Source organism: Periophthalmus magnuspinnatus, chromosome 13 (assembly GCF_009829125.3).
Source record: "Periophthalmus magnuspinnatus isolate fPerMag1 chromosome 13, fPerMag1.2.pri, whole genome shotgun sequence".
NCBI classification, from domain to species: Eukaryota; Metazoa; Chordata; class Actinopteri; order Gobiiformes; family Gobiidae; genus Periophthalmus; species Periophthalmus magnuspinnatus.
Genome location: NC_047138.1, coordinates 28,492,172 through 28,503,919, shown reverse-complemented (window position 1 = coordinate 28,503,919; position 11,748 = coordinate 28,492,172). Strand labels below are relative to the sequence as shown.

Sequence of the window (11,748 nt, the reverse complement as noted above, 5' to 3'; positions counted from 1 at the left end):
ATTATAACTAGTGTTTCTACTGATGTAATTACTGCCTATTCTACTAGTATCACTGTCCTGCTTACACTAGTAATCTTAGTAGTACTGCTATTTCTACTCATGCTATTTGTACTACTTCTACTATACTGCCTATACAATTATTAATATTATTGCTACTACTGCTACTACTACTACTACTACTACTACTACTACTAGTGAATCCCTAACTACACATATTTCCCAATAAAGAAGCAAAAGACAATAAGGAAAAAATAAAGTCAATGCTTTATTTGGGATGTGGTCTATGACACAGCACAGTAAAAACAGCAGAGACACAGAGGGTCTAAACACTGCAGTGGCTGAGGCTGGTGAGCTCATGTACACAAAAATATCTCAGAACAACGCAAACCTCAAACTAAACTAACATTATAACTCAGTGATCTATACAGTGGTTCTCAAACTGTTTGGCAAAGGCTAGACTGGGATTAGACCAGATTTAGACTGGGTTTAGACCGGGTTTAGACCTGGTTTAGACCTAGTTTAGTCCGAGTTTAGACCAGATTTAGACCTGGTTTAGACTGGGTTAAGAGCTGGTTTACATCTGCTTTAGACCTGGTTTAGACCTGGTTCAGATCTGCTTTATACCTGGTTTAGACCTGGTTCAGATCTGCTTTATACCTGGTTTAGATCTGGTTTAGACCGGGTTAAGAGCTGGTTTAGATCTGATTTAGACCTGGTTTAGGGTGACACTAACTAGGCCTGTCATGATAATTGCTATATTTAGTTTTAGTTAAATACTTGACAGATTTTTCTTTGTAATTCTGGAGAACATTTAGTTATTTTTCTGTTCTATGATAAGATTTGAGCTTTACAGGGTTGAATAAATAACAAATTAAATACACAAGAGTTTCATTCTGCTACATTTAGATTAGTTTTTCGGATAACTCTACTTCTTCTCTTAGGTTTTTCTGTTAGTGGCACAACTTTATTAAAATATTTACTTCAGCAATGTCTCGCGCTTCAAAATTTGCTATCGTGACAGACCCGACAGTTGCTCAGTTGATGGCTCATGTGATCCGAAGGTTGATGGTTCAAATTCCGCTCTGGACATAATGATCATTGGTTGAGCAGTCAAGATCCACTGACTCACAGGTTGGCGGTGCGATTCCAGCTGCCACAGATGAATACTGTCGCTGTGTCCTTGGGCAAGACACTTAACCCACCTTGCCCACAGTGTTTGCGTACACTGGTATGTGCATTGGTGAGTGGTTCCTTGATGTAAAGTGCTTTGAGTGCCTTAAAAGGTGGAAAAACGGTATATAAAAATGTGATTATTTACCATTTAGACTAGGTAAAGACCTGTTATATACTCGGTTTAGGTCTTTATTTTACTTTTTTATACTTTAGTTAGTCCAAAGTTAGTTTTTGGAGGCAGCTGATCATATTTAGGATGAGTAGGGATCTGGTTTAGGCTGGTTTAAGACCTGGTTTAGACCTGGTTTGGCTGGGATTAGACCTGAGTTAAGTCCTTGTTGGTTAGTCCTCCTGGTCAAGAGCTGGTCATTTTCCTGTTTAGTTCTGGTTTGGTTTCCACGTTCTGCCGTTTTAGTTTGTATTGCGTTGTGTCCTGATATCTGGTTTAGTTTATGTATGGTCTTGGTTTGAAGTTGTTTAGTCCTGATCTAGACCTGGTCCTGCACTGGTTTAAACCCCCTTCAGACCTGGTTTAGTCCTGGTTAAGTTTGAGAATCACTTATAGCTAGTAACTCATTTGAATACTTCTCTTTTCCACCATATATGTCTATACATCTATGTACAATCCATATTACGACAATTATTCTGTGTTTTTGGCATCTTGTTCAGTATCAGGGTTTACAAAGCTTAGCAACTTCATCACTTCCTCGTTGTCAAAATCCTCCGCTCCTCTCTGCTCCAAGCCGGACTGTCTATTTTCATTTCTGTTTGAGTCCAGTTGATCGAAATAGTCCTGAACTGCTCTTTCAAATGACTCCGCCTCCTCCTCTTCTGACTCCTCCCTTTTTTGGTTCGTCTTAGCTTTGTACGATGGGTATTTTGACAACATCCGCGCCGCTAAAAATGTCGCGAGTTCATTTTCGGTATCGTCGTAATCGTCCTTTAGCTTGGACGGGAATCTTTGTTTTGGCAGTGGTTGCTTGGCGACCACACCTCCTTGTCGCCAAATGGGAGAGTACGTGGTTTTTGTGTAGTGCTTTCTGAATGGGCTTTGGGCATTGTTTTGATCCCCAGTTAAACCTAAAATCTTCAAAACTCTTTCTGATCTCATCTCTTCTGGTGTTTTTGGCCTAATTGGTAACCTTCTGCTGAAATAATTGGGTTTTTTGTAGGTCTTTTTTGCAGAAATTTCACCGGTTCTCAGCATATCAACCAGATCTTCAGGTGGGATTTGGTACTTTTGTGAAATCTGCAAAAGTTTGTAGATCATTTTAGGATCGATGCTGTTTCTAAACTCAGCTGCGCTCCTCTCCCTTCTCTCCTCCTCCTCTTCCTCCTCTTCTATCTCTCGTTTCTTCTGCTCCTCCTCTTCCGTCTGCTCCAAAACTTTCAGCAAATAAAAGTCCGCTAGGTTCGCCATCTCGCCCTCATCTTCGTCTTGAGATCTTTTGGTTACAAATCTAGCGTCGTTGTCTTGTTCATTCTCTTGGTCGTAATCTTCAAGATAATCCAGCGCGCGCTCGAACTCTTGCCTACGCTCACCTTCCTTCTCTTGATCCCAGTCACTTTCGTCGTATGCGGTATCTCGAATGTCATACAAACCGTCGTCTTCCTCGCTGTTTTCCCGCTTGGAATTGAAATTGAAATTCATTTTACCGAGCTCATCGAACACAGACTGTAGCGTTGCCAGATTCTGCGGGGTGTATTTCTCTTCCACGTTTTCGTTTGTTCGTTTAAAGTTATCTGAATGATCCAGATCCTCTTCGCCGTCCTCCGCGTCGTTTTTTTCATCGTCTTCGAACATTAACGGCATCTCTTTGTGCGGGGATAACGAATTTGGATTGGGATTAGGTTGATTTGCTGCTTTTTCTGTCTGCTGAAGTGTACTCAAAACAGCTTGCAACAACTCCTCACTTTTATCCTGTAATCTTGGTTCGTCGCTGTGCTGATCTCGTCCCAAAGATCTCTCAAAGTCCGGGGATTGTTGGTCTTGAGGTTTGGCGTTTTGGCGAAGATTTTGGATGTATTCTAGAGCTTTCAACATGTCTTCGTTTGGAGAAGGTGGGTTTGACTCGGCGCCTCGTAGCCGGTGGTCTCTGAATGAAGCTGCGTCGATACCAGAATGATCCCAGAACGTAGAAAGGAGCAAGAGGAGGAGCAGGTTGGACACACAAATCAGAGGAGATTTCATAATTGCAGAGGAAGACAGCATGGTGGAGTCTGCGGAAAGAGAGAAAGGCATGTTAAATTTGAACTTTTTGGATTTTAATTTAAATTCAGTTTGCAGTACCATTGGTTCTTCTCTGTCAGCTCAATTGAATGAAAACATTTTGTTCACAATAGCTTGAAAAGTCAATAGACCCAATCCCAAACATATTGTGATGATAAGAACTGGTCAGAACTGAAGAAGCGGCTTGAATGAGCAGCGAAACGTCTTCACTCTTACGACGATTTGTCCAGTTGACAGATTTAAACTTCGTCTTTTGCTATTATGATGATAAGTTTGGATATGTCTTTCAAAAATTGTAAATCTACGCTCAAAATCTACAATGTAAACATAACCTTAGGCCTGTCATGATAAGAAATTTTGAAGCTCGATACATCTCTACAGAGAAATATAGTGATAAACGATAATATTGAAACTATGTTAACTACCACTTAAACCATTTTTAACCAGACTGTTTCATTAAAAGACATAAACCTCAACAAATAAATGTGAATGTTAGCCAGAAAAAGAACTTATTGACACCTTTACAGCTCAAATCTTGTCGTAATACAACAAGAATATCCAAAATCTCCACGCTTTTGCAAAGAAAAATATATTGTTATTGCCTACACATCCTATCCGATGTTTTTCTTTCTGTTATGTAGAAGTGAAACAGAGACAAGTCTGCTGTTTATTTGTCCTGTCACTTTGAGGCTCGTGGTGTTCTGAGAATGTCACTCTGCAACAATTCACCCTCAGATCTGACACCAAGAGCGCCACGGACATATCTGTCTGTCTGTCTGCTAGTTCTGGTTCAGTCCTGGTTTAGACCTGGTTTAGTCCTGGTTTAGTCCTGGTTTAGTCTAGGGTTAGTCTTGGTTTAGTTGAGGGTTTGGTTCTGGTTTGATCTGGTTTAGTTTGGTTCATATTTAGTCATGAATTTGTTGTTGTAGTTGTGATCTGGTCCTGGTTTAGACCTGTTTCAGTCCTGGTTTAGACCTTGTTCAGTCCTGGTTTAGTCCTGGTTTAGTCTTGGTTTAGTCCTGGTTAAGACCACGTTCTACATAATGTGTGTGTGCAAACATCCAGCTGATTCTGCCCCCTTCTCTTTCTCTCCCTCTCCCTCTCTCTCTCTCTCTCTTTGTGTATAAGAGCTGCTCAGAGATCCGGACTGCAGATCTAAACCAGGACTAAACCAGGACTAAACCAGGACTAAGCCAGGACTAAACCAGGACTGAACCAGGACTAAACCAGGACCATATCCAACCTTAACTACGCTAAACAAGTGGTCTTATATAGAACAAAACTAATTAAGAATAATTAAGAGACTGAACCAAGTCTAAACCAGGTCTAAACCACATGTAAACCCAGACTGAACCATATCTAAACCAGGATTAAACCCAGTCTGGTCTAAACCAGGACTAACCCGGGTCTACATCTTGTTCAAAGCATGTCTAAACCAGGACTAAACCGGTTCTAAAGATGATTTAAACCATATGTCTAGACAAGGACTAAACCAGGACTAAACCAGGACTAAACCAGGACTAAACCGGGACTAAACCAGGACTAAACCAGGTCTAAAGCTGGTCTGAACACGCTGTATCCCCGTGTGTCTCTGGCGTATGTTCTTCGCAGCAGTATAAATCTCATTAGTGCGCACTGGACACAAATTGCTGCTCGCGGTGACTCACCCGGACCGCAGTTGTCAAGGTAACGACGTAAAAAGAAAATCCGCGCAAATAACAACGAACTCAAACTGCGTGCGTCCCAATTATAATCCAATTACCTCTCCATAAACGCGAATTCGTGCGGTGCCTTGCGCGGATGGCATTGACAAACATAGAAATGAACGCGAAAATCAATAGGCATACGCTTTTACAGTTTACGGACTTTTTTCATTAAGATTGTAAAAAATAAATAAATAAATAAATAAATGTACAGCTTGATGCTAACTGTAGGCTATAGTTTGAATGCCACGTTTTCTTACTTGCGTGTCAAAATGTAACGAACGTAACGTGAGCTTGTAAAGTGGTTGCATTTGTTACGTTTTCTCTTTTTTTCTTTTCTTTTTTTCTTTCTTTCTTTCTTTCTTTCTTTTTTTTTTTTTTTTTTTTTTTTTTTTTTTTTGCCATTACATTAAACCTTTTAAATTAAGATTCGGTTTTTCCAGTTATTGCAACGAAAAATAAATAAATAAATAAATAAATAAATAAAAACAATCAAGACCAAAGCCAGAAGCGCTAAAAGCCACAACAAAGCGACGTTGTTTGTGACAGAGGTGACGCACCGCACGCCCACATCTGCACCGCCAAAGCATCAGGTTGCAAGAAAAGCGCGTACAAGTCGTCAAAACACAACACAAACCTATAAAATACAGCCCCCCAAAAATCTTACTAGTACTTTTTAGGGCTTGCAGTTGTGCGTAATGGTGCGTAATGATGCGTAAACGTGAGACGAATCTTACCTCTTCGTGTTTTTTTTTCACTTCGATCGGAGCGTCGTGAGGAGGAGGCTGTGCATGTCTCTGTCTGAGAGAGGGTTTCAGCACCGCGGACAGCTCCGGGGGGCTATTAGAGACACCACGTGACTCTTGCGTCAGAGGGAGATACGTACGTCAGTCAGGCGCGTGCGCGAGGAATGCCACACGCACGCACGCGCACAGACACGCACCCAGGAAAGAAAAAAAGAGAGACGTGGACGCGCATTTGTTTGACTCAAAAAAAAAAAAAAAAAGTGAAAGATGACAAGAGCTTCTCAGGGTTTGCCATGGGCGTTTTTTGGATGGAGGTTTATAAAGCACAAGCAGCTGTTTTGTTATGTTAAAGGTGCACTAAGGAACATTTCTGATATGTTTTTGCTTTGCTTGGAATGTTCCACAGAATGGCATTAAATATATTTATCTGCATAAAGACAAGTAAGACGCAACAAAGCCAAGTTATAGGTCAGATCAGTGAAGAGGCGACGCCACTCACGATAAGAATGCATGTTTTTTGTGTTATTGTTTGGCAGTGGAAAGTGAATGCAAGAAAGACAAGACATACTGTGGAACATTTCAGGTAAAGGAGCAACATCGCCATAGAGACAAGATAGGCTAAAAAGGCTAAAGATTTCCTTTTTACCCCCAACTCTCTCTCTCTTTCTTTACCCCTTGTCTCTCTCCCTCTGTCATTCTCTCTTTACTTTTTTGCTCCTTGTATCTCTATTTTTCTCTCTCTTTCTCTTGCTGTCTCTCCCATCATCATTCTCTTACACTCCTTTTTATGCCTCATTCTTTTCTCTCCCCCATTAATCCTTGTCTCTCTATTTCTTTTTCTCTCCCCCTCTTTCTTTTTCTCATTCTCTTTTTCTCCTTTTTTACGCCTCAATCTTCTCTCCCTTTACCCTTCACCCCTCTTTTTCTCTCTCTCGCTCTCTCCCTCTATCATTCTCTCTCTTTCCATTTTTACCCCTCATCTCTCTCTCTCTGTTTTTCTCTCTCCCCTCTCTCTTTCTCGCTCTCTCCCTCTATCATTCTCTCTTTTTCCTTTTTACCCCTCATCTCCATCTCCCCCTTTACCCCTCATCTCTCTCTTTATCATTTTCTTTCTTTCCTGTTTTTACCCCTCGTTTCTCTCTTTCTTTCTTTCTTTCTTTCTGTATTTCTCCCCCTTCTCTTTTTTGCTCTCTCCCTCTGTTTTTACCCCTCTCGCCCCTTTACCCTTGTCTCTCTATTTCTTTCTCTCTTCCCCCTTTCTCCCTCTCCCTCCCTCTATCATTCTCTCTTTCCTTTTTAACCCCTCATCTCTGTCTTTTACCCTCTCTGTCTTTGTCTGTCCAGCTTTTTCTCTCTCTCTCATCCCCTGTCATTCTCTCTTTCCTTTTTTACCCCTCATCTTTCACTCCTCTCTCTTTTTCTCTCTCCCCCTCTACCATTCTCTCGCTTTCCTTTTTACCCCTCATCTCTCTCTCTGTACCTCTTGTCTCTCTATTTCTCCTCCCCCTTTCTCTCTCTCTTACCCTGTCATTCTTCTCTCTTTCCTGTTTTTACTCGTTGTCTCTCTCTCTTTGTCTTTCTCTCCCCCCGTCTTTCTTCCTGTCTTTGTTTCTCCTCTCTCTCTCACACACCTCCTATCATTCTCTCTCTTTTCAATTTTACCCCCATCTCCTCCCTTTACCCCCGTCTCTCCATTTCTCTCTCTCCCACTCTTTCTCTCTCTCACCTCGTCATTCTCTCTTTTTCTTGTTTTTACTCCTCATATATCTCTCTGTCTTTGATTCTCTCTCTGTCTCCCTCCTTCTATCGTTCTCTCTCTTTTTACTGTTTTTACCCCTCATCTCTCTACTTATTTCTCTCTGTCTTTCTTTTTTTTCTCTCTCTTTCTCTTAATCAGGACTAAACCAAAACCCATCTGTTGAAGTTAACCTTTTGACCCTTTTGATCTCAAATTCATCTGTGAATAAACGACGTAAAAACATAAAAACCCTCAAAAACCCTGTAACCCGTCGTCCTTCAGCGAGATAAAACAGCGCACTCATTATGAAACAAAGCCTTTCACAGCTTATCTCACGTCTGTTTGACCCAATGACATTAGTTACTATGGCGACTGTTATCTAAACGAGCTGCCGGCTAACGCTAACAGCAGGCTAAAGCTAACAGCGCCTCATAACTCATTCTGTACTTTGTGTTTTAGCGTTTTAGCTTCAGCCTTGGAGCTAGCCCCTGGGAACAGCAGCTAATGCTCATGAAATATTTACTCCGTTTTTCACATAACGTTTTCTTTCTAAATGTTCCTTCTTTGGTCGCGGGAAATGATTAGACTTAAGCTAAAGCTGGGATTTTGTTAGCCACAATCGGTAGCGTTCACATGACATCAGTGAAAAAATCTGTTTAGATAAAAGTATTAAACGTATCCGATTAAAAATGTAAAAGTAAAAGTATTTCATGCAGATTTTAAGATCTAATAAAGCTTCAAATGTAGTGATTTTGTCAAAGAAACAAAACTATTCACTCACATTCACAAACTGTGTGGAAAACATTGGCGCGTTAGTCAAATTAATGGTGGTACAGTGGTCCCTCGTTAATCGCAGTGGGTTACGTTGTAAAAATAACCCGCAATAGGCGAAATCCACGAAGTATCAGCTTTATTTTTTACAATTATTCTATATGTTTTGCAGCTGTAAAACCCCTCACCACACACTTTATACACTTTTCTCACACAGGCGTTAACATTTTCTCACATTTCTCTCTTGTTTAAACTCTCTCAAAGTTCAAACCTTCATTTCATCGACATTGTGCACACAAAAAATCTGCGAAACAGCGATGAACCATGAAAGTTGAACCGCGATATTATGAGGGACAACTGTATTCCTGATTTTAAACTTTGAAATTCTCCTTTTAAGTCTATAAACTTGAGTAACTTGTAAATCTTTCTAACTTGTTTCTCTCCTTGTTCCTTGTCTTTCTTATGATCACGTAAATATATAAGTGTGTATTTGAATGCTGTTTGTGTATATATTTTAAGTGACATAACGATGTACATGGTTCTTTCTTACAAGTTTGCGGTAGACAAAATGTTTTCTTAGATGAAGACGACATGTAGCAGTCTGCTGTGTTGTTGTTATTGTGATTAAACGGCCCATGTTACTCTATTTTCTGATCTATGTTATAATGTTTCCTCTTCAAAAACAGACCTGGAGTTGTGTTTTTAGTTTCATTCACACATGTTTAACACACAAACCCTGGGTATTTAGGCTGAAAATACCCTGTTCCACCTTGTGATGTCATGAAAAACACAACTCCAGGTATGTTTTTGCTAAGTAACAGCTTTATAACATGACTTAAAGCTAGGACCTTTTATAGGACCTTTCAGGTTAAAAAAAGGTTGATTTAACTTTAAGATTTGTCCTCTGCATTTGACCCATCCTTCAGTGCATCTGTGGTTAGACGTGTTAGTACCAAACACAACCCGGGGGCACATTTCCAGACCTCATCCTGTCCAGTTTTATGATCAGAAGAAGGTAAATGGAGGATCAGCCATTTTAAAATCAGATTATGATCATACCCATGTCTATATTTACTCCAATAGGAAACGGCCTTAGTGTTGTGTTTGCTGCAGAGACAGGCAGGGTCTATGACTCATATCCCCGGACACGGCTCACATGGAGGCGGAGGGGAGAAGCCTCTCTCTTTTTCCCTCTCTCTCTCTCTCTATCCCTCCCTCCCTCTATCTTTCTCTCTCTCTCCTCCTCTCTCATATCTCCCCCTCGTGCTCTCTCTTTCTCTCCTTTTGTTACCTCTTACCCACCTGACTTTACCCCTCCTTCTCTTTAGTCTCGTCTACTCTCTCATATCTCCCTCTCCTTCTCTCTTTTTCTCTCTCTCCTTTTTTACCCCTTGTCTCTTTCTCTCTCCCCCGTCTCCCCCTCTTCTCTTATTTAGTCTTCTCCTTAACTGTCATCTCTCTCTCTCTCTCTCTCTCTCTCTCTCCTCCTCCTCTTTATTCTCCTCTTTCATGTCTCTCTTTTCTTTTTTCTCTCTCCCTTCATTCTCTCTTCTGTTATATTTCTTTCTTTCTTTTGTTTATCCCTCATCGTTCTCTTTTTTCTCTCCTCTCATTCTCTCTCCCATTACCTCTCGCCCCTCTCTCTCTGTCTCTCTCTCTCCCTTTTTCTTCCTCTTCCCCTGTCTTTTGCTATCTTCCTCTTTCATTTTACCCCTCATCTCTCTCTTTCTCCCTTTACTGTCATCTCTCTAGTTCTCTCTCTACCCTTTCTCTATCTTTCTCCCACCTCTATCTTCCTCTCTTTCCTTCTTTCCTTGTCTCTCTCTCACTGTCTTTCTCTCTTTCCTTCTCCTCTCTCTCCCATCTCCATCTTCTACTCTCATTTTTATCCCTCATCTCTTTCACCCCCTTTACTCATCATCTCTCTAGTTCTCTCTCCCCTCTCTTTCTCTCTCTCCCTCTTCCTCTGTCTTTCTCTATATCCCTCTCTTTCATTTGTACCCCTAATCTCTTTCTCTCCCTTTACCCATATTCTCTCTAGTTCTGTCCTCCCTCTCTTTCTCTCCCTCTCCTCTTTTCTCTCCCTCGCTCTTCCTCTGTCTCTCTCTGCATTCCTTTTGCTTTCATTTTTATCGCTCATCTCTCTCTCTCTTTACCCATCATGTCTCTAGCTCTCTCTACTCTTGCTCTCTCTCCCACCTCTATCTTCTTTTCTTTCCTTCTTTACCCCTTGTCTCTCCATTTCTCTCTCTCACTTTGTCTTTCTCTCTTTCTCTACTACCTCTATCTTTCTGTCTTATGTTTTTCCCCTCATGTCCCTTTCTCTCCCTTTATCTGTTGTCTCTCTAGTTCTCTCTCTTCCTCTGTCTCTCCCTTTTCCTTTGTCCCTCTCTATTTTCCTCTCTTTCTTTTTACACCTCATTTCTTTCTCTCTCTTTACATTGTCTCTCCCCCTCACTCTTTCTCTTTCTCTCTCCCTCTCACTTTTTCTCACGCTCTCCCTCTTCCTCTGTCTCTCTGCCTTTCTCTCTCATTCATTTTTACCCCTCATCTCTTTCTCTATCTTTATTTCATTTCCTTTACCCGTCATCTCTCTAGTTCTCTCTCCCCCTTTCTCTCCCTCTCCCTTTTTCTCTCTCTCCCTCTTCCTCTGTCTCTCTGCCTTTCTCTCTCATTCATTTTTACCCCTCATCTCTTTCTCTATCTTTATTTCATTTCCTTTACCCGTCATCTCTCTAGTTCTCTCTCCCCCTTTCTCTCCCTCTCCCTTTTTCTCTCTCTCCCTCTTCCTCTGTCTCTCTCTACCTTCCTCTCTTTTACATTTTTACACCTCCCTCTATTTCTCTCTCCCCCTCCCTCTCTCTCTCCCTCTCTCCTTTTTCTCTCTCTCCCTTTTCCTCTGTCTCTCTCTGCCTTCCTGTCTTTTTTTCATTTTCACCCCTCCCTCTATATCTCTCTCCCCCTCACTCTTTCTCTCTCCCTCTCTCTTTTTTCTCTCTTTCCCTCTTCCTCTGTCTCTCTCTGCCTTCCTGTCTCTTTCATTTTTACCCCTCATCTCTTCTCTATCTTTATTTCCTTTCCTTTCCCCGTCATCTCACTAGTTCTCTTTCCCCCTTTCTCTTTCTCTCCCTTTTTCTCTCTCCCTCTTCCTCTGTCTCTCTCCACCTTCCTCTCTCTTTCACTTTTACCCCCATCTCTTTCTCTCTCTTTATTTCCTTTCCTTTACCCGTCATCTCTCTAGTTCTCTTTCCCCTTTTCTCTTTATCTCCCTTTTTCTCTCTCTCTCCCTCTGTCTCTCTCTACCGTCCTCTCTCTTTCATTTTTACCCCTCATATCTCTCTCTCTCCTTACCCGTCCTCTCTAGCTCTCTCTACCCTTTCTCTCTCT

At 41.3% G+C, this 11,748-nt stretch overlaps 1 protein-coding gene across 1 annotated transcript; it reads right to left on the bottom strand.

Annotated features, from left to right (window-relative positions):
- Positions 1 to 250: 250 nt before the first annotated feature.
- scg2a (secretogranin II a) lies at positions 251 to 5,903 on the bottom strand. The gene is made up of 2 exons (XM_033976575.2): positions 5,844 to 5,903; positions 251 to 3,393 (listed from the first exon to the last, which is right to left on the bottom strand). Exon 2 carries the CDS (start codon positions 3,383 to 3,385, stop codon positions 1,814 to 1,816), a length of 1,572 nt encoding a protein of 523 aa, XP_033832466.2. The 5' UTR covers positions 3,386 to 3,393; positions 5,844 to 5,903; the 3' UTR covers positions 251 to 1,813.
- Between the last annotated feature and the right edge of the window lie 5,845 nt (positions 5,904 to 11,748).